Source organism: Notechis scutatus, chromosome 10 (genome assembly GCF_049901735.1).
Source record: "Notechis scutatus isolate UNSWTSFEM ecotype Mainland chromosome 10, rNotScu1.2, whole genome shotgun sequence".
NCBI classification, from domain to species: Eukaryota; Metazoa; Chordata; class Lepidosauria; order Squamata; family Elapidae; genus Notechis; species Notechis scutatus.
The window spans coordinates 3,893,655-3,920,781 of record NC_142018.1 but is presented as its reverse complement, the minus strand read 5'-3'; the positions used below and the strand labels follow the sequence as shown (position 1 = coordinate 3,920,781).

Sequence of the window (27,127 nt, the reverse complement as noted above, 5' to 3'; positions counted from 1 at the left end):
TTTATTGGCCAAGTGTGATTGGACACACAAGGAATTTGTCTTGGTGCAAATGCTCTCAGGGTACATAAAAGAAAAGATACATTCGTCAAGAGTCGAGAATCATAAGGTACAATACTTAATGACAATCATAGGATATAATAAACAATCAAATCATACCAGGAAACAGTCAATAAAAATAGTAAGGATACAAGTGACAAAGTTACAGTCATACAGTCACAAATGGGAGGAGACGGGCAATAAGGAGTGATGAGAAGATTAACTGTAATGGTAGTGCAGACTTAGTAAATAGTTGGACAGTGTTGAGGGAATTATTTGTTTAGCAGAGTGATGGCATTTGGGAAAAAATTCTCCTTGTGTCTAGTTCTGGTGTGCTGGGCTCTATAGCATCATTTTGAGGGCAGGAGTTGAAACAGTTTATGTCCAGGATGTGAGGGGTCTGTAGATATTTTCACAGCCCTCTTTTTTTAAGGAAGAGATTTCTGGATGTGGAATCTAAATCTCACTTCCTAGAACTTGAATCCATTATTCCACATCCGGCATGACAGAGAACAGGCTCAGACGTCCTATGTACGATTATCATTTCCTTCTTTCTTCACAGGAATAGATTTCTGGTTCCCAAGGGCAGGAATGCAGGATCTTGCCCTCTGCACAGCCACAGGCCAATCAGGCAACCTCCTTGGCATCCAAAGTAGTGTCTTCTTTGGTGCCCACCCAAGCTGTATGGACTGCTTCATCACAGTGAAGAGCAGCTGGGCATGTTGAACTCCCCCATCCAAGTGGGGGGGGGCAGTGGGTAGCAAGGAGAGCCATGCACACCTAGAAGGACTAGGGCGACATGATAGCAGGGTTCCAATATTTGAGGGGCTCCTACGAAGACAGGGGCAGGGCGGGGGGTCAAACTATTTTCAAAGGACCAAAAGGCAAGAGGAGAAGCAACGGATGGAAACTAATCAAGGGGAGAAGCAACCTGGAACTCAGCAGGAACTTCCTAACAGTGAGAACAATTAACCAGTGGAACGGCTTTGCCTTCAGATGTCATTAGTGCTTCATCACAAGATTTTTAAGACGAGATTGGTCAGCCATCTATCTCAAAAAGTATAGGGTGTCCTGCTCCTGCAGGTGGTTAGACTAGTTCTCCAGGGTCCCTTCCAATTCTATTGTTCTATATTATATTTCTATGTTCCTTCTAGGAAGAACATCATGTGCAGGAATCAAGCAGCTTAACATTTCACTAACACATCCTGTTACTGTCAGGACATTTCTCCAGTTTATCAAGATAATTTTGAATAATATTTTGGTGTATTAGGCTATTCCACCCAATACAAAAACATCAACGAGGTCACCAATGAAAATGTTGAAGTATTGAGGATCAAGAGGACCCCAATCTCTTCCTCTCTCCAACTCAATGAGGCGTTATCGAGCTAGCTTTCCCCCCCACCAATTGTCACACAATCCGGCCCACATACAATCTTGTTTGCTCATCAATGCTTTGCTGAATTGAGGTGTGACAGGATGGGACAGCGAAGCAAAGTCTGCCATCTTGATGATGTGATCTGCCAGACAGACAAGGTGTGCCTCAAGGTGATAAGCCTGGTGTGGAGAAATACCACTGAGTGAAACACATAAAGCTTTCTCATGCTGGGGGTAGGGAGAAGAAAAGAAGTTGAAAATGGCCCGGTGAGCTGGCAGGACAAGGGTTGGAAATAGAAATAGAATACAGTTGGAAGGGACCTTGGAAGTCTTCTAGTCCAACCCCCCTGCTTAGGCAGGAAACCCTACACCACTTCAGACAAATGGTTATCCAACATCTTTTTAAACACTTCCAGTGTTGGAGCATTCACAACTGCTGGAGGCAATTTGTTCCACTGATTAATTCCCAGTATGTTTCCTAGTATGATTTGATTGCTTATTGTACCCTACGACTATTATTAAGTGTTGTACCTGATGATTCTTGACTCTTGATGAATATATCTTTTCTTTTATGTACACTGAGAGCATTTGCACCAAGACAAATTCCTTGTATATCCAATCACACTTGGCCAAAAAAGAATTCTATTCTATTCTATTCTATTCTATTCTATTCTATTCTATTCTATTCTATTCTATTCTATTCTATTCTACTCTACTCTACTCTACTCTACTCTACTCTACTCTACTCTACTCTACTCTACTCTACTCTACTCTACTCTACTCTACTCTACTCTATTCTATTCTATTCTATTCTATTCTATTCTATTCTATTCTATTCTTCTCACTGTCAGGAAATGTCTCCTTAGCTCTAAGTTGCTTCTCTCCTTGATTAGTTTCCACCCATTGCTTCTTGTCCTGTCTTCAGGTGCTTTGGAATTAAAGTTGAGAGAGGAAGAGGAGGCTAGCAAATCATATGGACTTAAGCAGACGAGGTGTTATCCAGCTAGCTTTGTTTCCCATCAATTGTCACACAGTCCAGGCCACGGTTATCCCCAAAGTGCTGGACTTTGTTTTTTCCTTGAAGACATTTCACTTCTCATCAAAGAAGCTTCTGCAGTTGTGACTGAATGGTGGGGGATGGAAGGATTCAGTCAGAACTGAAGAAGTTTCTTGGATGCGAAGTGAAATGTCTTCAAGGAAAAACCAAGAAAGTCCAGTTTTTCCTCCTGAAAAAGCACCTTTGGGACAACCATGACCTGGGTGACTGAGAATCTCCATGGACCCTTATCTATGCACTTTGAATGGTGCAGGAGTATGAATGGATTTCCAGGAAAAATGCAGACTGCAGAAACCATCTGCGCTTCAATTTGAGATGCAGACAACAGAGTCTCATCCCCAACAACCCGAGACTGTGATCAACAGTGAAGGGACACAGGGAGAAAACGTCCCGCAGAAAGCAAAGCTCCAACAAGCCCAGCTGCCTTTTGAAAAAGCACTTTGGGGACATTTGGACAGGATTTGCCTGTTCCATAACAGCCTGAAAACAGCAAGGTGAAAGGGAGGGTCATTAAAGAAGGTGTGGGACACAGTAGAAGGTCATGTTTCATCTGCCAGAGGACCAGAAAGGAAGAAGAGAAGAGGAACGTTTTCCTAGCCACAAGGGGTTACTGGCTAAGAGCAGGTAAAGCGATTTATTAACTCAACTTACTAAAGGAAGTGGAAGGATAATTGCATACGTGTATAATACTAATTAGATATTTTCACACAATAGCAGAAACATTGCTTTTGCAGGAAACAAAGTAGTTAATGACTGATTAGGAGGGCCAATTACATTTAAATTAGTTCAACTAATTTACAGCTGATACCCATTGAGTAACTGCCATAACCATGCTTAATATCTTACTTCAGCTTTCCTCTGCGAAGGTTGTATATGTGAGGACTAAATTAAATTAATGACCATATGCAATTATGGTGATTAAAAAAGTAAGTTTATGACCAATCCTCACATATACAATCTTCGCAAAGCAAAGGAAAGCTGAGGTAAGATATTAAATATGGCTCCACTCAGTGACTGCTTTATTTAATGGCTGAGTTGCCAGTCCCAATTGTGATCACTAAATGAGAACTACCTTCTGACTGTACCTCAAATTCTTTCGTACCAGGAGTAACGTGAAGGAGCTGGACAGGAGCTTTGGATCAGTATCTGTTCAAGCTAAATGCTGCTTACATGGTGAGCTGTGCATGGCTGAAAGAGACACCAAAACTATTTTTTTTTTTTAAAAAGCAAGGCATTTATGTACTGGGCTTTGCCTGGCTGGATCCTGGCAACCCAAGCCTGCCACCCAAGATGTATTCTGTCCCTATCATCCAAATCCATTAAGGAAGTCAACTGGTGCATTCTGTTAAGGAAATAGGTCCTTGACAGACAATACACCCCACACCCCCATCTGTAAATGGAGGGCTGTAAATCTCTGTATTTCTGTTGATAGTGAATCTCTAAGCTTACTTGATTTGCTGTATGGCAGAGGTGGGCAATTATGGCCCCTTTACAACCTGTGGACTTCAGTTCCCAGAATTCCTAGGCCTGCTATGTCACTATGCTATGTCACTATGCAGGCTCAGGAATTCTGGGAGTTGAAGTCTACAGGTCATAAAGAGGCCACAGTTGCCCCTCACTGCTGTATGGCAGCGTTACCAGATCTGAACTGTAAAACCTTTGACTATCAAAAGGTGGCAGCAACAATGCAACTCCAGCTCTTGGTTGCCATCTAATGGTGAGCCCGTTTTTTGTAGCCCACCTCTCCTACCTAGTCTTACTCTTCAATCACTCCAGTCCGATTGTTGCTCCTATCTTAATGAGATGTTTCTTAATACCAGAGGTCTCCACACTTGGCAACTTTACAACTTGTGGACTTCAACTCCCAGAATTCTGGGAGTTGAAATCCACAAGTCTTAAAGTTGCCAAGGTTGGGGACCCCTGGTGTCTCCTGCTTGGGCAGGAGGATTGGACTAGAAAACCCTCCCAATTCTGTTATTCTGTGCTCTGCATTTCTTTCTTTTTGTGGCTGGTCTTGGAAAATTGGCAGGTCCTACTGTCAAAACATTCCAGAATTTGAATAAGAAACTGACCAACTTTTGCAGAGGGCTAAAAGATCAAAGAACGGAGGCGAATGGAATCCTTAGCTTCAAGGCAGCCCACGGCTGTCGCTGCTTCAATGCAGGCTCTTTAAGTAACAGGGATTATGGCACAGAATCAGCTCCTCCTAGGCAGATGACTCCAGGTGCCTCAGCCTCAAACATATGTCCGTGCAAGTCACACGAAGACGTGTCAAAACTAGCGCAGGTGTCTGAGTATGACAGGGTGTGAACAACGGAGGCAGGTGAAGTGGGGTCTGATGAGTTGGTGATTCTTTATCAAATGGCATGTTTTCATTTCAAGCAAGTCATAACATTAGAACGTGGAAGATTATGAACCAACCCAGAATCTGCATGCCAGGGTGTTTGGGCAGCAAATAGGCAGAAGGACTAAGCAGATGGGGCTACCGGTTACTGGCTAAATGTGGGCAGGAGGCTGAAGGCTTCCAAGTGATCTAGAACAGGGGTCTCTAACCTTGGCAGTTTTAGGACTTGTGGACTTCAACTCCCAGAGTTCCTCAGCCAGCTTTGTTTTGCTGAACTTTGCTGGCTGAGGAATTCTGGGAGTTGAAGTCCACCAGTCTTAAAGCTGCCAAGGTTGGAGACCCCTGACCTGGAAGCTGAAAGGATTGCTAGAGCAAAGCAAAAGAAAGGAGCAATGGTGTACTTTCTCAGATGAGACAGTTTTTTCAAAGATAGCATTCAGTAAAAGAGGTAGAATCTCATGCCCCTTTTTCTGCTGGATAGCTTTGTGTCCATATCAGAAGCAGCATCAGCAGATGTTCATGTACAGCATCAGAGAATTTGCAGATGATGTTAGTTACTAACTCTAAATAAGGGAACATTATCATGTTATTATCAAGAAGAGATTTCAACCCAGAACCTAGGAGAGATTTCCTGACAGTGAGAAAACAATCAACCAATGAAACAGAAGTTGCCTTTGGAAGTTGTGGGTGCTCCATCACTGGAGGCTTTCAAGAAGAGACTGGACTGCCGTTTGTCTGAAATGGTCTAGGGTTCTTCTGCTTGAGCATGGGGTTGGACTAGAAGACCTTCAAGGTCCTCTCCAATTCTGTTATTGTTATTTCCTTAGTCTATGATTCATGGACTCCATGATAATCATGGAGCCCAATGCATAGAGTTGATTATATGTTAGGTTTCATTTTGCCTCAGAGAATATATTGCTTCATTTGAATGTGGAAAGGATTTCCGTTATCTCTTTGCCATGCTGATCTGTATGACACCGACTGCCACATGTTATCATGTAAGTTCTGGGGAAAAAAGTCCAAGTGAGTCCATGACAGGGGGGACCTTGAAATGTGACGGTTAATCGGAAAAGCTGTTGACTTTTGGGGCAGCCTAAGTTCCATTGAAACCATGAAACAACTATATTCCTTGCCCAAATAATTCAGGTTTCTTCACCTTACTTTGTATTACATATTTGCTGGTGAGGCACCAAATTTGATCAAAAGTGTATGGTTTCAATTGCGAAATAAAATATTGGGTGTTCTGCTATCACTGATTAATCGGGATAGCCCCTAGGCAACCACAACAAAAATACCCAGGAATTATTATTTCTGGGACAATAACACCTTTCACACCCAGCCCTCTTTGAAAGTTTTCCCCAGGCAGGTCCCTCAAAATATAGATAATATTCTACTGCAATCAAGCATATTTATTGTTCCTATTTCTTGCCACCTAGTAATCAAATGTTTGCAAGGAGAACTACCCATTTTCCCCTGGTCTGGTGGCTCTTCCTGACTCTAACTGTCCAGTTTGGTGCAGGATTTGAAGAAGCCCCTAGAGAGGCTCACCTGAGGGAAATCTCCCTACGCCAGGCTAGGCACCCGCAGTCGCCAGAGGGACCGGTCTTTTGGGTATTGTTAGTCTAGAAAAAAGAAGGACTGGGAGTGACATGATAGCCGCATTCCAGTATTTGAGGGGCTGCCATCAAGAAGAGGGGGGTCAATCAATTCTCCAAAGTACCAGTGGGCAAGGCAAGAAACAAACTAATCAAGGAGAGAAGCAACTTGGAATTAAGAAAAAAACTTCCTAAAAGTGAGAGCAATCAATCAGTGGAGCGGCTTGCCTCCAGATGTTGTGGGTGTTTTATCACTGGAGGCTTTTAAGAAAAGTTTAGTTTAGTTTAATTTATTGTCATTGCACCTCATGTAATGAAATCAAACACCATTTTCAGTGCACATCATGACCATGAAAATAAACACAAACCACATAGCCTCCACACTCCACACATTGAACCAAAAAACCCCGACACTACAATGCACACACTCCCTGAACCTCTGTGCTATTACACTTGACATCTGCAATAATCATACAAAGGAGAAAGACGGAGGAACGCACCTGACACCAGGTAGGAGACCTGGATGGTGGTTTTGCCAACTCAAGGACCCAGGAGGCATTCTGTCCTAGGGGTGGGGGTGGGGTCGAGGTCAGTGGCCCCCTAAGCTCTTTTTTCAAGCTTTCCTTTCCCCTGTATTTTGTCTCGACCCATCTTGCTGCTAATGAAATTATTTTAGCTTACACATTATTGCTCGAACCAACGCTGATAAATCCCCCATGAATTACTGCAGAGGCTTCTCTGTCGGACTGCTTGCCAACGTATGACTCAGCATACAAATCACAATAGGTCGTAGAGCCAGGTTTCAACAAAAAGAGGAACTTGGCTCACCTCCTCTAACCACAGATTTTGACGGCACTAGCAGAAGTGTGGCAGAGAGCAGCCAACGTGTGCAAAGTAAGTTACTGACTGTAAAACAATCAAGTAGGAGTACAGTTGCGTTTCGATTAGGCTACTGTGATGCACTCTACATGGAGCTGCTCTTGGAGACTAACTGGAAGCTTCGGCTGGCCCAAAATGCAGCGGCAGAGACAGCGAGACGTGCCTCTAGAATGGCACACGTAAGGTTTCTGTTCTGCGAGCAGCAGCAGCAGTTGCCAGTTCCCTTCTGGGCCCAATTCAAGGAGCTGATTTTGACCTTGGAAGACCTTCGTGGGATGGGATGGGGGCCATTTGAAGGATTGCCTCCCCCTTCTTGGCCTTTGCCAGGTCTTGTTACCTGCTTTGTCTGGTACTTTTAAAAAAAATAAATGTAAATTTGCCTTGCCATGCCTGTGTTCTATTCTTCATTTGTCTTTCTTGCAGGCCAGTTTTCCTTCTTGGATATTCAGTACACAGATAGTCCTCAACTTACAACAGTTAGTGAGCTTCAAAGTTACAACAGCACTGAAAAATGTGACTTATGACCATCTTTCACAGTTATGACCTTTGTAACATCCCTGTTGTGGTTCGCTGGATGGCAGCAGAATTTGACAGTGGGGAAGAAAGGGGGCCAGTCCAGGAGTCTGGAGAGGACTTGGACGAGGGTCCTGCATCCAATGCAGAGATGGGGCCAGGACCATCTGGGAGTGGGGTGCTGACTCTGGAGCCTGGCAGCAGCGAGGCAGAGGACCCAGGGGAGCCTGTTCTCAATGTGCGTGTGCGCAGAGCTGCCAGAAGGCAAGAGCAGCTGAGACAAAAGGGGCGACTCGAGAGTAAAGCTGGGAGGTGATTGCCCCTCCCATCAGGGATAAAAGTCAGACCTCAATGACAAAACCTTTGCAGGAAGCAAAGCAGCTCGGCAATCTCCGAGTCCTTCATGAAGCTCCATACTCTGGTTCTTTTTTTCTGGGTTTTTGGATCGGTTTATGTTAGCCTTAATTGGACGTCTTTTTCTCGGTAGCATTCAACAGCACTGAAAAGCCTGCTCTTATCTGGAGGAACTGTGTCCAATGAGCATTGGCTGGGAATGCAAGTAATTCCCAGCATCGGGTTAAAATAGGTTTTACTTTTAAAGTCAGCTTGTGTTTTATTAAGTTTGATGAAGCCTGGGTCAGAACAATCCCCATGATTACCTTGCTTGGCAAGCACCTCGTATTTATGACAGTTCCTGTGACCCAAGGTCACATGACAAGCAAAGTCAATGGAGGAAGCCAGATTCACTTAACAACCGGATGACTGACTTATCAAGTACAGTGATTCACTTAACAACTGTGGCAAGAAAGGGGCAAAACTCATGTAACAAATGTCTCACTTAAGAACAGAAATTTTGGGCTCAATTGTGTTTATAAGTTGGGGACTACCTGTCTCTTCACTATACAGTAGACAGTTTCAGTATTTCACTGTCCTTCGGATATTTTACTGATGCCCTTTTTTCTTTTTCAATTCTCTGGTAGATTTTGTCCAATTCTTTCTTTCTTTCTTTCTTTCTTTCTTTCTTTCTTTCTTTCTTTCTTTCTTTCTTTCTTTCTTTCTTTCTTTCTTTCTTTCTTTCTTTCTTTCTTCTTTCTTTCTTTCTTTCTTTCTTTCTTCTTCTTCTTTCTTTCTCTTCTCTCTCTCTCTTCTTTCTTTCTCTCTCTCTTTTCTTTCTTTCTCTCTCTTTCTCACTCTCTCTCTCTCTTTCTTTCTTCCTCTCTCTCTCTCTTTCTTTCTTTCTTTCTTTCTTTCTTCTTTTTCTTTCTTTCTTCTCTTCTCCTTCTCCTCCTCCTCCTCCTCCTCCTCCTCCTCCTCCTCCTCCTCCTCCTCCTCCCTCCTCCTCCTCCTCCTCCTCCTCCTCCTCCTCCTCCTTCCTCCTTCCTCCTCCTCCTCCTTCCACAATCCCCTTCCCTTCTAGCACTGACAATGTCCCCTAGTTGGGCCATGAAACATCAGCAAGAAAACAACCAAACTCAGAGAATATCAAGAACTCTACATTCCTCCCCCCCCCCTCCCTCCTCCTCACCTAATTTTGCTGTAGCCTCTGGTGTGTCACACAGAACAAAAACTGACATAAAACAACTAAAAGTATGAAATCAACAGGCAGTCCAGGCTAAAATGCTCTGCGAACAAAACCACAAAGCAAAACAGAAGCCATTCCCCCATAACAAACATCAAAGCAGGTTTTCAAGGCTTTCTGGAACCCCAGGAGGGAGGGGCCTCCTCCTTATCTCTGGGGGAATGCAGTTCCAGATGGCAGAGGCCCAACACAGAAAGCAGGCTTCCTCAGTGTCGCAAGCTGGTAATGTTTAATGGAGGGGACTTGTAGCGCACACAGTGCTAGAAATTCTTGGACAAGCAGAAATGATTGGAGACATGCAGTCACGCAGAGAGGTTTACTGGTAACAACACCTTGAATTGCACCTGGAAACCACCTGATACACAACACAACTCACAGAAGAGTGGCGACACATGGGCACACCAAGAAACGCCCATCTCTGCCTCTCCTGTGGCATTTTGAACCAGTTGTCACTTCTAGGCGGCTTCCAGGGCCATGAGAAGCTCATTGCAATAATCCAATGGTGAGGTGGCCATTGTCAGCCCTGCTCCAGCTTGGACTCCTAACCAGAAGCGATCCCTGGTTCCATTTGCTGCAAAAGGAAAAGTGTTATTAGAGGTCAAGTGAATGGCAGTAAAGCAAAGCCAGAACTGAAGTTTCCCGGTTAACTTTCCCCATCCAGTTCTTCTCCTCCCTTGGCCCTTTACTGTCCAATTATACTTGAGTAAATGGTTTTTGCAATGGTCCTGCAACAAACTTGAAGACTCTGAGAGGCATGTCTCTCCATTAGTTTCACTTTCCCCTCCCTTCCCACCTCCTTCCCCCACCCATAGCTCATGGCAGGCTGGCAGCTCTGACAGCCAGTGCAATTGGCTAAAACAGAGGTCTCCAACCTTGGCAACTTTAAGCAGAAGTCGCCAACCTTGGCAATTTTAAAACAGAGGTCTCCAACCTTGGCAACTTTAAGCCTGGGGGACTTTAACTCCCAGAATTCCCCAGCCAGCAAAGCTTCAACTTTATGCCTGGGGGACTTCAACTCCCAGAATTCTCCAACCTGCAAATTCTGGGAGTTGAAGTCCCCACAGGCTTAAAGTTGTCAAGATTGGAGAGCCCTGGTCTAAAGGACAACCAGCATACAAGATGAACTATGCAAAGACCCATTCTGCAGATCTAAAGGATGTTGAAGTCTTTATTGGGGAACTGCAGCCCCATCCAAGACCCAGGATGCTGACATTTCTGACCCAAGGCTTCCAAACAGCCACTCAGCCTTTTCCAGAATTGTGCTGAATTCTGTTCTGCCCCATCTAGACATTGGCCAATCCATTTCACCTATGCCAGTTGGGGTGTAGAGTGTATTGAGGCCAAGATTGAGGCCTTGTGCGCTAGAGATGCCAAAAGATACCTTAAACCAGACCTCATCCATTGTCCAGGGGCCCAAGTGAGGGTTTTGGAAAGAATACTGGACAAGGCTCTGCCAACCCCATCATTAAATGTTTCCGATCCAAGGGAGGACATTCTGTTCCAGGCCCACCTGAGCTCTTTCAGGCAAGGCTGCTAAGCCAACTCCTTCCTGGGACTCTGATTGCCTTCATGTTTCACCTCTTTAGAAAGGGTACGATCCAAATTCATCAGAGCAACCCTGGAGATACCACGATGTGTCTCAAATGCACATGTAGGACCATGGATGAGCATGAACAAAGTTGAGAAGGGCATCTTTGGCTCCTATAAATCTTTGGATAAATCTCAAAGCTTAGCACCTTCCGTTCTTTAGGGCAATCTTCAATTTTATTTGTTGGTTTATCAAATGTCTTTTTTCTGCCTATCTCGTAGCTCAGATTTTCAGATAATCAGAGTTGGAAGGGATCTTGTAGGTCATCTAGTCCAACCCCCCGCCCAAGCGGGACATCTAGTCCAACCCCCCGCCCAAGCGGGAGACCCTACATCATTTCTGACAGGTGGCAGTCCAGTCTCTTCTTGAAAGCCTCCAGTGTTGAAGCTCCCACAACCTCTGAAGGCAACTTCCATTCCATCGGTTGATGGTTCTCACTGTCAGAAAGTTTCTCCTTATTTCCAGGTTGAATCTCTCCTTGTTCAGTTTCCATACATTATTCCTTGTCTGGCCTTCGGGTGTTTTAAAAAATAGTTTGACTCCTTCCTCCTCTCTCTGGCAGCCCTTCAAATATTGGGAAGACCGCTCTCATGTCTCCCCTGGTCCTTCTCTTCACTAGATTGGCCAGGCCCAATTCGTTCTTGAGCTCAGGTGATTCAATCCACATGGATCGAGATTGTTGAATCTAATCTTTAAAATTTGGGTCACTCTCCCTCCACAGTTGCGAATAGGATCAGGCCAAACAAACCCCGAAGCAAAGGAAAAGGGACACAGAGAGGCAACAAGCAGATCTAGGGAAGGCCCCGGCCTTTCTGTCCCCAGGACATGATGGATAGATTGGTCACTACTGCCAGGCACCTGAGACAGCACAGCAGGGGCAAGGGAGCTGAAAGAGCAGGTCCACTGGAGTGGCAGTCAGAAAGCAGAAAAGCCCATTGAAACACCTACAACCTTGCATGTCTCTTCTTTAGTCATCAGAGTTGTGTTCAGAGCTGCAAGAGGAGGCATGAAAATCTGGAAGAAAAACCATCCACCAAATGGATCGCTGGCATCGCAGGCTTATGATTCAACATGTGTTGATGTTGAATTTATTGGCTAAGAATAGGGCAGAGCTGAAATCTTCAAAATGTGGGTTTTGGCAATCATTGCTGCACTTCGTGCCAAATTGTGCTTTAATTAGGTGCTGAAAGTAAGGTGAGTAATTGCCATTTTTATGAAACTTAGTTGCCTCAGATTTAATATTTGTCTGAATAGCTTTACAAAACTACCATACTTTTTTTAAAAAAACAAATTGAAACAGCACCTTCTCTGTTATGTAAGTTTGGATGAATAACTTGACTTTGGGCAATTGGCGCGTAACAGCCGCAATTGTCCCACTGAACCTTAGAAGTTAGAAAAGAAAAAAGAACGAAGATAGGTGGAAAAGAGGAAGGCCAAGATGTATTTTAATGCCTGTGGCTCTTGGTCCAGCAGAGAAAAAGTATGTGGTCAAGTCAGCAACAAACTCGGGTCAAAAGATTTTGGAACATGCAATGTTAAACATTCCTTTGAGATGCCAAACATGCACAGTTTTGTTTGCATGGCTTGTTTGCCTGCCTCCATACATCTGTATAGTCCAATCCAGATTAGCCACCACCAGGCTATAAATGTAGAGGAGCAGGGTCACCAATGACAAAAGCCCTCAGCAGCTAAATGGAAATATTAAATCCCAGGAGCAGCATCATCTTAATTCTAACTCAGTCATAAACTTCTTTCTCTTCAGGTTCCATTGATATGACTGGAAGCATATATATATAGTGTATCTATATATATATTCATAGACATGCACCGACTCAGAAAGCTCAAACTGCCCAGGGAGTTGCTGATCCAGTTCTAGAGGAATTATTAAGTCTGTCATCTGCACTTCTATAACTATCTGGTTTGATTCTGCAGCCCAACAAGACAGACACAGACTTCAGAGGATAATTAGAAAAAATAATTACTACCAACCTGCCTTCATTCAAGGACCTGCATACTTCACTAGTCAAAAAGAAGGCTGTGAAAATATTTACAGACCCCTCACATCCTGGACATAAACTGTTTCAACTCCTACCCTCAAAACGACACTATAGAACATTGCACACCAGAACAACTAGACACAAGGAGTTTTTCCCTGAATGCCATCACTCGACTAAACAAATAATTCCCTCAACCCTGTTCAACTATTACAAAGTCTGCACTACTATTACTGTTAATCTTCTCATCACTCCTTATCACCCATCCCCTCCCACTTGTGACTGTATGACTGTAACTTTGTCGCTTGTATCCTTACGATTTATATTGACTGTTTCCTAGTATGATTTGATTGCCTATGACTATCCTTAAGTGTCGTACCTGATGATTCTCAACTCTTGATGAATGTCTCTTTTCTTTTATGTACACTGAGAGCATTTGTACCAAGACAAATTCCTTGTGTGTCCAATCACACTTGGCCAATAAAAAGAATTCTAATTCTTCTAAGATAGACATATGTGTGTGTGCATTTGTGTGTATTACACACACACACACACACACACACCTCCATGATGGCTCAGAAGTGAAGATGCTTGAGCTTGTCAGTTGGAAAGGTAACAGTCTGTTACTCGCCTACTTCCTACCAACCAAATAGTTCGAAAACATGGAAGTGCCAGTAGATAAAGAGGTACCATTTCAGTGGGAGGTTTACTGTGTTCCCACTTTTCATGCTGGCCACAGGATGATGGAAACGTGCCTTCGACCACATAGGCTCCCTTGGCTGAGCATTGGAGAGGCGCATCGGCCCCTTGAGTCGGTTGTGACCGGAAACCTTTAAACTGTTTATTATGGTTATATTATTATGAGAGGAGGCTCCAATGAGACTTTGGATTTGGACGCTATGGAAAAAATTCCCATTCATAAAAAAATTATGAACAAGAATTATAATTCAATTAAAATGGATACATGCAACTAGAATTCCCTAGCATTTGTTATACATTAAAGCACAGAGTTATATTGGGCGTTAAAAAAATTATTTTGATTACTTTTTGGTCTCCTCAACATCATTCCCACATATTCAGATGTTGTCATTGATGTCTTACGCATCTGATCATAGCACAGTTTATATTTTCAGTTTTATTCATTCCACCATTTGGAAGTTGATAGTTCAATGTCTTTTGTGAGCTTCTTATAAGCAAAGTCAATGGAGATTCACTTAACAACGGTGTTACTAACTGAACAACTGCAGTAATTCACTTAACAAGGTCGTAACAGGGGGAATATTCACTTAATAATCGTTTCACTTAGCAACAGAAATGTTGGCCTCAATGGTGGTCGTAAGTCGAGGACCAGCGGTCTTAGCACTGTTTGGGTCACCCAGTTTGGGTCACGAAAGGTCTGCCAGGGGACGACCAAGCTCAGAGAGCACCCGGGACCCCCCTGCCCCTTGTTACCATGCCCAGGAAAAGTGACCGGAGGAGAACAACCGTCCCCCAGCAGAGCAGAGGTCTGGTGGAGTTGGAAGCTGGACTGACCCCTCGCCAGGCTCCGACCCGCCCTTGGAAGGTGATACAGGATCAGAACCAGAATGGAGATGGAAAGGGGACCTTGGAGGTCTTCTAGTCCTGCCCCCTGCTCAAGCAGGATAGTCCTCGACTTACAACAGTGTGTTTAGTGACCCTTCAAAGTTACAAGGGCCCTGAGGTGCTTGGTCCAAATCCAAAATGCGCGGGGCACCTGACTCGCATTTACGACGGTCGAAGCCCCTCACGGAAGCCAGCACGGAGGAACAAGGGGGCGTCTCTTACTGCAGCCCTCGCGCCCCTCGGGACCCCGCCCGGCCGGCCTTCCCGGCGACCCCCAGCCCCACCCAAGCCGGGCAGGAGGGGCGAGGGGAGCGGGCGGGCGCGGCGGCGGCGGCAGAGGCGGTCTCCCGCCGGCCCCGCCTCCGGCCTCCGTCCCTCCCCGGGCGGGGAAACTTCCAGCGGCGGCGGCGACGGGCGGGCGGGCAGCGCGGGAGTCGGCGCGGCGCGATGGGGCGGCCGCAGTAGGGCCGGGCCGGCGCGATGGGTTCGCTTCCCCGGGCCGGGCGGGCGCTGGAGGCGGAGCGGCCGGGCGGGGGCTGCGCTTGCGGCCGGCGGGGCTCGGGCGCGTGGCGGGCGGCGGCCGGCTTCTTCGCGCTCTCCCTGGCGCTGCACCTCCTGACGCTCGGCTGCTACCTGGAGCTGCGCTCCGAACTGCGCCGCGAGCGGACGGCGCCCCACGACGGCTGGCAGAGCCCGGCCGGAGCCCGCCGGAGCCCCCGCGACCCTCCGGCCCGCCCGGGACCTCGCGCCCGCCGGCCGGCCGCGCCCGCAGCAGCAGCAGCAGCCCGCGTCCCCGGCCAGCCCGGCAGCGGCAGCCCCCGGCAGGTGAGTGGCGGCGGACGCGGCGGGCCGCTTCTGGCCGCGGTCGGGAAGCGCCTCCGGCCGCCCCGCTGCGCTGCTCCCGGCCGAGGATGCTCGGCTTGACAGCCGGGCAAAGGGAGCGCGAGGACGAGGCCCCGGGAGGCGCGGGCGGAGCGGGGCGGCGGCCTTCCAGCGGGCCGGGCCCGGAGCCCCGCCGCCCGCCTCGCCCTCGGCGGCAGGTCCGGTCCGGGCGACTCGTGCGCGGGCTGGGAGGCCGGAATCGGAGGGGGAGCGAGCAGCCCGGCCGGGCCGAGCGTTGCCGGACGCGGAGCCTGGGCGAGCTGCCCGGGGCTCGGCAGCTGGTGGTGAAGGGACGGAACCCGCCGTTGGATTGTTCGCCTTGCAGGTCAAGAGCGAAGCTCCCTAAGAAGAAGAAAGAAGCCCCGCGCCTTTGGACTGCAAAGTAGCCACATGGGCAGAGACACCCCCCCCCAAAAAAAAACCCGAAACCAGCATCCACCAAGCTTAGCATCTTGTGCAAAGTCTGTGTGCTGGGAGGATTATTTTGTGTGTGTGTGTGTGTGTGTCCGTGCAAAGCAAGGCATGCTGATAGCAAATTGCTTGTAGTTTTAGAACTTTATATTGTCTCCATTAAAGGGTCTCCAACCTTGGCAACTTTAAGCCTGGAGGACTTCAACTCCCAGAATTACATAGTTCTAATAACAACTCACAAATTTATATTAAATTACGATTTTCCATTGTTTATCCCGGAGTCTCCAAACTTGGCAACTTTAAGACTTGTGGACTTCAACTCCCAGAATTCTGGGAGTTAAAGTTGCCAAGTTTGGAGACCTCTGGTTTATGCCCTTTTACATTTCTAAATATACCATTATTATATATATATTTTTCCTTTCTAGTCACATTTTGATAAAAATACAATGGGGAATTCTGGGGGTTGAAGTCCGCCAGGCTTAACATTGCTAATGTTGGAGACCCCTGCTTTAGATAGTTTGCAATAAATGAGTAAGCAAATGATGCAATCGTGCATCGTTCTGGCAGCAGTCACCCAAAACAAAGGTCTTTGTGGGGCCCAGATTGCACTCTCCTGGTCTGGACAGGGAGCAAGGGTCCTCCGGCACCAGGCAGAGGTGCCATGGAGCCCATAGAGCTGGGCAAGGGGGTGTCTGCCGTCCTCAGTGATGAATATCCTGGTGCAAGTTGTTAGAAGAGTCCTCAATGATCAGGACCCAAGCACAGCAGGTCCCTCCTGCAGGAGTAGCACACTAGGTGCGAGGGCAGCTTCTCCAGGGAAGCTGCTCCTAGCGCATATTAGCAAGAGCAAAAGCAGCATACCACTCCATAGCTCTCTATGAGTGGTTTACAAATGTCACTATATTGCCCTCAACCATCTGGCTTCTCAGTTTACCGTACCAACCTCAGAAGGGTGGGAGGCTGAGTCAACCTCGAGCCCACCTGAATCAAACCCCTGGCTATGGGCAGAGTCAGCCTGCAGTGCTGCAGTCAAACCACTGCGCCACCAGGGCTGATGCCGTCAGCAAGTTTTCCATTTACCCACAGTCCTCGGTCCAATATTGCTCAAATGTAGAGGTTTCCAAACTTGGCAGCTTTAAGACTTGTGGACTTCAACTCCCAGCATTGCCAAGTTTGGGGGGCCCCCTGCTTTAATGGCTGAGGAATTCTGGGAGTTGAAGTCCACAAGTCTTAAAGTTGCCAAGTTTGGAGGCCCTTGCTTTAATGGCTGAGCTCCCAGCAGCCCTGGCTAACATGCCCAATGGTGAGGGATGCTGGGAGTTGTAGTTCTACCATTCTTTATTATGGCCATTGCTGTTGTATACAGACGCCTCTCTGATTTGGTTGTGCATCCACGGATTGTGCCACTGTGAGCTGGTCTGTGGTGGATATTATGATTTGACACGTATGGCATCTTCTCGGTGGTTTACCTTGCAGTGTTCCATTGTATTGAGGCTAACCTTGTGTAGGCTTTAATAGAGCAGAGTCCAGGCCATCAAATGTCTGAAATGCTAATTTTCATCTGCAGACACAAGCAGGTTGGCTTAGAGGGGAGGAAAAAATTGGGACCGCATGTACAAATGTACAAATGAATTTAACTTGGGTGAGCAGTGAGTTTCTTATTTATGCCCGGATATCTGTTGAAGTTGTCACTATATTTTGAAAGGTAGGATTAGCTTCGTCCCTGGCATGTCATATAATCTGTCCTTGAATTTGCCATACAATGATTTTTTCTGCTCAGTGCAGGAATCTCCCCTAAATACAGCAATCTGTATCCAGCAAAGAAGAATGAACTCCATTTCTGGGTAGCTGTTTCCCTGTCAGACTGCCTTGTTTTAATAGATTTTTCCCCCCCTAATGTTCAGTTGGAATCTGCAGTTCGATAGTTAATCCAAAATAATTACATCTGTGCTGTCTGGTGGACAATTAAATCAGCATGCACTTCCAGCTCTGGTGCTACTAAGTCAGAGGTCTCCAATCTTGGCAACTTTAAGACTTGTGGACTTCAACTCCCAGCAAAGCTGGCTGGAGGATTCTGGGAGTTGAAGTCCGCAAGTCTTAAATTTGCCAAGTTTGGGGACCCCTGTACTAAGTGAATAGGGCTGCCTTCAAAATTGTGTTTTACTTTGGCCAAGTCACCATCTCTTTTTCCAGTCTCTCCTGGGTGTTCCAGAAGGCGCTTTTGGGTGGGTGAATGCCCAGATGTTTTACTTGAGCAGAGAATTTGTTAGTGGATGTTAGCGAAGAGCTTCTTTTGAAGGCTGCTTGGAGTGGGAGTTAGTTTTCCTCTCCCTCCCCTGGACCATCATTGTGTTGTGATGATAGGACACCTTTGTATCCTGAGGCAGCGTGGGATTTCCTGCACTGCATGGGTCAGGCTGTTTCAGGTACACGGATAGCCCTTGACTTATATATGTTCTCCAATTTGATTTAATTACTGACTTTCCTGACAGTCTTTGCGTAGAACCTTTGTGTGTCAATTATGGATCCTTCCTGGATCAGGAGCTCCTCCTTACAATCTGTCGCTCATGTCCTACCCACTTTCTCTTTGAATTTTGAATAGAATAGAATGATTTATTGTCCAAGTGTGATTGGACACTCAAGGAATTTGTCTTGGTGCAAATTCAAATTACAGGAAGGAAGTTCACTTGGGGCTAATTCAGAATGGAACAGCTGTAGCTGTATCTTGCTTCATCCTTAGTGACATATTTCTAGTTTCTAGTTTCCACAAGTTGCCAGTTGGTTTCTGGGCGGCATTCATGGGATAAATTTTATTTATTTTTATTTATTTATTCTGTCAAGCAATTATAAGATAGCAGGTATAAGTATAAACATGGTTATGAATACATAAAATGGATACATATAAGAGAAATAAAAAGAAACAATAGGACAGGGACAGTAGGCACGTTGGTGCGCTTATGCACGCCCCCTACAGACCTCTTAGGAAAGGGGTGAGGTCAATAGTAGACAGTCTAAGGTTAAAGTTTTTGGGGTTTGGGGAAGAAATCACAGAGTCAGGTTTTGTTTTTCTGGTCATCTGTAAAGTCTACAGGGCTTAGGAAACACTTTTCTCTGTTGTTTCTGCCTGTCTGGGAAGATCTTGGCCTACCTGCCTGGCTCTTAGTCCCATCAGCACAGCAGTGTCAAGTGTGTGTGGGGTAGATCCCCTCTAGAAGAGGCCTCCCTTCTAAGTCTGCCCTGATCCTGAAGTGTGTGTGGGGTGGATCCCCTCTAGAAGAGGCCTCCTTCTAAGTCTGCCCTGATCCTGAAGTGTGTGTGGGTGGATCCCCTCTAGAAGAGGCCTCCCCTTCTAAGTCTGCCCTGATCCTGAAGTGTGTGTGGGTGGATCCCTCTAGAAGAGGCCTCCCTTCTAAGTCTGCCCTGATCCTGAAGTGTGCTTTTATAAAGCCTTAGAAATCTGCCTGTTGCAGCTGGCCTGGCAGCTTGGCCAGCAGAGTTCCTGTCCTGAAAGCTGTTGGTGAGTTTTGCAATGGAGTTTACAGTTTCCCTGATTTGTTTTCCCCTTGTGTGAACTGTTTTATTGTTCCTGGTTCCGCCCCCCCCTTCTTTTAATTGTATTAAGCTGCACAGAGATGCAAATTGCAATGGAGGTGAAACTGAAATACTTATACATACATTTGTCATGTTAAGCAAGGAAGCATCTGTGTAGCTCTGTTACTGGGAGAATCACTAAATAGCTAAATAGAAGATTCTTTTTCATTATACATATAAGTTAAATATGTTACATTTAAGTTAAAATACATATAAGTTAAAACCCACCCCTCTCCTAGGAAAATGAAATATTTTAGGATATACTAAAAAGGCAGACTATTTCCCCTAAAAAAGAAGCAGAAACTCACCTCAGAAGCAGAAGTCCCCCTCCCCACCTTTGTTAATGGGTGGGCCATTAAGGTCTGGGCCAGAATATTTTACATAACAAAGATCTCAGAGGTAGAGCTATAGGAAGTGCCCAAATCCCTTTCATTACATCACCATCCAGCGAGGCTCAACCAAGCCTGGGACTCAGGACAGCCTACAGAGTTGCCCCTGCATGACCTCATGGGAGTCTGACAACCAATCGGAATACAAGCTCAAATTCAAATCCCAACAGAGGGCATAAAACCCAGGCACACTCAGCATATCAGCCCTTTTCCTTCTTTTCCTTTACCCAACATCTTGTAGTGTGTGACTCTTTGGAGCTCCAAGCCATGTGGTCTTGTCTGCCATTAAACCATATTTCCAAACAGCCTCCATATTTCCAGTGTCTTTTTCCCCACTTGAAACTGAACCCAGAAGGATATTTCTTCCAACGTGACTTTAGCAGCCGGTTTGATCATGAGTGGATCTCACTCACCTTTTGCAACTGCCAGTCTCCTCTGCTACCAAACACTTAGGAAAAAAAAATTCTTTGACACAAGGCCAGGGTTGATCAGAGTTGTAGGGGGGAGGGGGGGATGAATTAATAATCCCTGAGCAAAAAGCTCAACGTTTTATTTTTAAGGATTTATGGTCTCTGTGGTTCTCTAGTGAGAGAAGAAAATGTTGATGCTTTTGGGCATAGCACCTTGTTAATTTCTATGAATAAAGGTTGTCCCAGAGGTGCTTTTTTAAAGAGGCAACTGTACTTTCTGGTTTTTCTTTGAAGACATTTTGCTTTTCAACCAAGAAGCTTCTTCAGCTCTGACTGGATGGTGGGGAAAGGAAGGAAGGAGGCGGTTCAACTGGTTAATTGTTCTCACTGTCAGAAGATTTCTCGTTAGTTCTAGATTGCTTCTCTCCTTGATTAGTTTCCATCCATTGCTTCTTGTCTTGCTTGCTTGAAACCTTGGAAAAGATACCCAAATGCCATGTTGTGTCTGTGCCCAGAAAGATCAGAATTGTACAAGCCATGATATCAGAGGTGGAATACGAAAGGGTTAACTATGGGTTCGGGATTTACGAGCTTCCCTGCCTGCTGCGAGTGGAAATAGTCATAAATTGTCATTAGCAGGCTGCCTGCAGAGAAGCAGCCTTTGAAACAGCCCTCTTTTCCTGCTTTTTTAACTGCAGCTGTGCCTCGTTCAGCAGCTGAAGTTGAAAAATCAGGAAATAAAGATCAGGTAAGAGCCCGGGTGGGCTGGTGGGCAAAAACATCAGCAGACATAGAACCGGTTCTACGTCTGCTGCTCTTCAGAGCTACCAGTTCTACAGAGGTGGACAGAACTGGTAGAAACCCACCCCACATGATATTCCCTGTATCCATTCTATGGAAAGTGAACATTTTATTTTTAAGAAGCAGGATAGGAAGAGTGTTGAAGCCTTTGGACTTTGGTGTTGGAGAAGACTCTTGAGAGTACAATGGACAGACAAGGAAGCAAACTGATGGGCCATTGGGGGGAAAAATCAACCCAGAGTTCTCACTCAAGACACAAATGGCCAGGCTCAAATTTATTCTATTTTGGACACATGATGTGAAGACCCAGCTCTCTGGGAGAAGGCTGTGATGCTAAGAAAGGTGGGAGGAAGAAGAAGACAATCAGAACAAGGTGGGTGGATTCAATTAGTGTGGTGATGGGGACACTATAGGATTAACAGTTAATCAGAGTTGGAAGGGACCTTATAGGTAATCTAGTCCAACGCCCCACCCAAGCAAGAGACCCTACACCATTTCTGACAAATGGCAGTCCAATCTCTTCTTGAAAGTCTCAAGTAATGATGCTCCCACAACTTCCAAGGGCAATTTCTCCTTATTTCCAGGTTGAATCTCTCCTTGTTCAGTTTCCATCCATTATTCCTTGTCTGGCCTTCGAGTGCTTTAGAAAGTAGCTTGGCCCCCTCCTCCTCTCTGTGGCAGCCCCTCAACTATTGGAAGACTGCTATCATGTCCCCCCTGGTCCTTCTCTTCCCTAGACTAGCCAGGCCCGGTTCCTGCAACCGTTCATCGTATGTTTTAGTCTCCAGTCCCCTCATCATCCTGGATGCTCTTCTCTGCACTCTTTCTAGGATCTCAACATCTTTTTTATAATGTGGTGAACAAAACTGAATGCAGTACTCTAGGTGTGGTCTTACTAAGGCTTTATAGAGTAGTAGAAGTACCTCCCTTCATCTTAACTGTATCCCTCTGTTAATGCAATTTAGGATTGCATTAGCTTTTTTGGCTGCTGCTGCACACTGCTGGCTCCTATTTAGCTGGTTGTCCACTAAGACTCCAAGATCCTTTTCACAGTTACTGCTAGGAAGATCTGAAAGACCAAGTTAGAAATAGATTGGCATGGAGAAAAGCTATGTGGTCACTAAGGGTTGACAGCGACATGATGCCAGATAATTAATCACATTACTAAGTCTCTATTGTTTGTTTAGGGACTTGGCAATAATCCATAAATTAGAGCAACTAAGATGATTAAAGGCCTGGAGGCTAAAACATATGAAGAATGGTTTGAGGATTTGGGTTTGGCTAGTCTAGAGAAAAGAAGGACACGACAGCAGTGATTGGTCTGTAGTTTCCTGGATCCACCTCCCCCCCCCTTTTTTTTTTGAAGATTGGAGGTTCTTCTCTAATCCTCTGGGACAGGGGTCTCCAACCTTGGCAACTTTAAGACTTGTGGACTTCAACTCCCAGAATTCTTCTTTGTAGCAGCCCCTCAAATATTGGAAGACTGCTATCATGTCACCCCTAGTTCATCTTTCCACTAGACTAGACATACCCAATTCCAGCATCTCTTCTTTATATGTTTTAGCCTCCAGTCCCCTAATTGTTTGTTTTGGCACTGTAATTCTGGTTGTTTTCAATTGGGGTGGTGGTGGTAAACCCTTTTAGGATTTTTATACTAAACAGTCGCATAAAGGTACTTTAGTAAAAGCAATGAGCTGATTATATAGTTTTGTCACTTTAGTTTCCCATGAAAGAAAAAAATGCATCTGGACAAATTCATGGAGGACAGAAGGGGGGTGTCCGTGGGCGTTTGTTCAGTTTGACAGCATATCTCACCCGTCAGAGGATGGGATGCTCCCCACCCTTCTGGCCGTGCATTTGGGATACATCTTACAGTGGGACCCAGAATGGTTCTTATTGTCCTTGTGCTCTTAATTTCTTCATCTCATTTTTTTTTTGGGGGGGGGAGCTTCTGGAGTATATTAAGAATAAAATTTTAACCACATCGTAAGAGAGGTATGATCTTAATTTTGATGTGAAGTGTAATGCTGTTCTTTCAACGGAGTGCTCTAGGGGTGGAATATCATAACACTAAATATACAAAAGTTCACCTGGTTCTTGGCACTCCTTTTCTGCCTTTGGGCTTTGTGGAAGCAGTCCAAGAAATGTTGGAATCCACACACTCTTAAACACTGCAAGCTCTACTGAAATTTGGCAGCCATCGCAACTGCTAAAGAGTCTAATAATCTATTTTCTGCAGTCTTCTATTTGAACCTGTCTAAGACATGCGGCATGGCTGTGTTTTTCTAAGTGACTCAAGATTATTTCTCCTTCTCAAAAGCCTGTTAGAATACTTGTTGTGACTGACTGGCTCAAAACTGCTGTTCTGCTCTTGGACCAAAGAAGTAGAAAGAAAGCCTGATCATTGAGAATACGTAGAATTCTCATTCCCATAGAACAGGGGTCTCCAACCTTGGCAACTTTAAGACTTGTGGACTTCAACTCCCAGAATTCCTCAGTCAGCTTTCTGGGAATTGAAGTCCACAAGTCTTAAAGTTGCCAAGGTTGGAGATCACTGCCATAGAATCAGTTCGAAGGGGTCTTGGAGATTCTCTAATCAATTCACCTGCCCAAGGTGTTTCAATTGTTTAAATTCTTTGGGATAAGCTGTTTCACAGATTAGTTCCAGGTTTTTGGAGAACACAGTTTATTTGGATTAAATCCAGTCTTATTGTTGGGAAGGTTACAAGATGGAGATAACCTTAGCTATTCCAACAGATGGACTACCGCAAGATTTCAGGGTGTCATTGTGGTGTTGAACAAGAGACCTTCGAGTTCTCTTTAGCCGCTTTGTCAAATAAGACAGTAAGGTTTTGTCTGACAAATCTATGGTGACTTCTAGCAATTGTCTCATTCTATGATGTTCATTGATGAACTGCGTACTGTTAGCAAGCTAGTTAAAATGTGGGTAGAACGACACCAGAATTAAGTAGATACAGATGCTTAAGAATAGTAATCAAAGAATGCTCATGACGTTTAAAAGGAGTGTTGAGTGGAGGCCCATAAAAATCACAAGTGGATCCTTGACGCTTCAGGTTTTTTTAAAAAAATTAAATGTTAGAAAAATGGGCTGAAACTAACAGAATTTTATTTAATAGAGAAATGCAAAATTCTTCACTTATTTCTTCACTTATTTTGTCACTTATTTCATCACTTATTTCACTGAGGAATAAAAAATAAATAAAATCCACCGGGATAGGATGGGGGACATGAAGTTATTAACAAAATATATGAAAGATATATTCTTCTTTCATATATATGAAAGATATATTGATGCTCTCTGAGCGTGGTTGTTTCATCACTTTGTTTAAGGATGCAGTAAGGTTTGCTTAGTGTGACTTTTAACGAACACATGCTGGCTTCTAGTAATCACCTGGTTCATTTGTGGGTGCTCACATATCTGCTGCTTGGTTATCTTTTCCAAGTTTTCCCAGGTATTGATGTCAAGCTGATTGGCCTGTAATTTCCTGGATCCACTTTTTCTCCCCTTTTTGAAGACAAATGACATCGGTTGTTTTCCCCTGTGATCCAGAAGCTCTGAAAGATTTAGTTCAGTGGTTCTGAGATCATGTCTGCCAGCTCCTTCAGTACCCTGGGATGGAAACCATCTGGCCTTGGAGATTTGAACTTGTCCAAAGGAGCTAGATCTTCTCTTACCAAATTCTTGCTTATCTTGTCTTGGATTTCTGTTCTGTCCTCCATCGTGTTGGACTATTTTTTCCCTTTTGTGAAAACAGGTGCAAGGAAGGAATTAAGCAGTTTGCACCTTCATCTCTTATTCTACCATTAGTTCTATGCCGCCCTTTCGCTTCTTTATATTTGTTGTTTTTGTCCCTCAATTTGTCAGACAGTTCTGTGGGCAAGCATGCTGGTCTTGTGTGGTGTGTTTTGTTTTTGTTTGTCTGTGGTATTGTTTTTGCTTTGGCCTTTAGTCTTTATTAACTCCTTTTTCAGAGACTCCCAAGTATCCTTAACTGTTTTTCCTTCTAGGATTTCTATCCTTGGAATCGTTCTTAATATTTTCGTTTGTTGAAGTCGGATCTCTTAAAGTCTGAAACACAAGTCTCACTTTGTTCAGTTACCTGTGGCTGCATTATGGCAAATTCTAGCATGACGTGGTCACTCTCCCCCAAAGTTCCTACAATGTCCACTCCCATTTCATCCCTATTAGTAACAATGAAATCCAGTATAGCTGTCCCTCTAATTCCCCGCTCTACTGTTTGGATGATGAAGTTGCCAGCTGGGCACATCAGGGACTTGTTTGCTCCCCCATTCCTTGCAGAATTTGCTTCCCAGTTGATGTCACGGTAGTCCTCCATTACTACAGTGGTGTGTTTCATGCACACCTCAGCTAACTGATCCGTAAAAAATTCATCTATTTCTTCTGCTTGGTTGGATGGCCTGTAGTGCACACCTACAGCAATACCATTTCTTTTTCCTCAAATATTCACCCAAATACTTTCAAAATGGCTTTCATCCTCCGTATTGTGTATTTCTTAGAGATATACTGTAGTAGTTCAATGCAAGTCCTCCCCCTCTTTCGTTGGGTCTGATTTTTTTTTCCAACAAATTGGTCATATATTCCAATCATGGGTTCCATCCCACCAAGTTTCAGTAATAGCTACAATATTGTACCTACCCTCCTGTCCTAGGATCTGTTTATTCCCTATGTTTTGAGCATTAGTGTACAGGTGTCGGCTGCCATGTTATGCTTGCTTGTGCTTCACTGCTGTGACAGACTGCCATGAATTGTGGGGATGAAGGGGGAAATGCTTGGCAAAATGCAAGTATACACTGCACCTCCTCCAGATGCTGCCTCAAGGTCACCCAGCTGGAAGAAGGAGGAAGCCTCATACCAACCTGTGATTGGATTGACCAATCTTGCTTGAACCTGATTGGTTACAATGGGGAGGGGAGAGCAATGAGAGACAATTAAGGGAGGGAAGAGTAAAACTTAGGAATTTTGGTGTGGGATTCTCAGTTCTGGCTTTGTAATACTGCAACACACTTGACGTCTGATGAAGTATACCTTTTCTCAACAAATGGAGCCAAGGATTGTTTCTATTTAGAGGTTTAAGTTGTGGCGAGTCTGACATTAGGCTTCTGGGTCCTTTATGACTGACCCTGCATCTCCTGTTACGTGCCTGAGTGCCCTTCTCACCACTTACTTCCTCGTTGTCTGATTTATTGTCTTAAGAATCATCCTAAAAATTTGATTTTTCCATTTGTTCTTGTTCATTTCAGGCCACTTTTCAAATCTGTCTAGATCTTTTTGGACTTTTTCTTTTTCTTCAAAAGTAAATGAGCCAGTTCTCCTCATTTTGTATCATTTGTAGCTTGGATAATTGACCCCCTCAGCACCATTATTCAAGTAAGTGATAACACTGTCAAACAGCCCAGGACCCTTGAGAGGAGCTCCGTGACCCTACACTCACTACGACTGGCCAAACTGACACGGAGTTATTCATGACAACCTTTATTCACCAGTTAGGAATCCATCCAGTATCTAGTTAGGTACTGTGAGAATTTTTCTGAGATGTTTTCCTGAGGTCAAGGTGCAGCTTTGTCCATGGCATTTTTTCAGTCTATTAAGCTACTAAGTCCACCCAAGAGGAGGAGTTAGTTTGCAAAGATTTGTGTGCAATAAGCCTATGCTGGCTCCTGCTAATTGTAGCCTGGCAATCCATATGCTCAAAAGCTGCTTCTTGGTCACCTGTTTGAAGACCGTGCCCAATTTAGACACCAAGATGAAAGGTCTGTAATTTCTTCTTTCCCTTCTTCTTTCTAAGATAGGGACAATAGCAACATCGCTTAGACTTATATACCGCTTCGCAGTGTGTTACAGGCCCCTCTAAGCGGTTAGAGAGTCAGCTTCTTGCCCGCAACAGTCTGGGTTCTCGTTTTCCCGACCTCGGAAGGATGGAAGGCTGAGTCAACCTTGATCTTGTCACGATCAACCTGCTGAATCGGAAGAATTAGCCTGCAATACTGCATTCTAACTACTGCACCATTACAGCTCTTTTTTTTTTTTGGGGGGGTCTTCTTGGCAGGTCTCCATGGA

At 45.0% G+C, this 27,127-nt stretch overlaps 1 protein-coding gene across 6 annotated transcripts in view; it reads left to right on the top strand.

Annotated features, from left to right (window-relative positions):
- Positions 1-14,940: 14,940 nt before the first annotated feature.
- EDA (ectodysplasin A) overlaps positions 14,941-27,127 on the top strand; it is a 69,418-nt gene continuing 57,231 nt past the window's right edge. For all 6 annotated transcript variants that reach the window (XR_015750701.1, XM_087971983.1, XM_087971981.1 and 3 more), the window contains exon 1: positions 14,941-15,368. Coding sequence is in view for 5 of the 6 variants with exons in the window: in XM_087971983.1 (XP_087828109.1) it covers positions 15,024-15,368 (345 nt within the window). In the remaining variant the exon portion in view is untranslated. The remainder of the gene's footprint in view (positions 15,369-27,127) is intronic.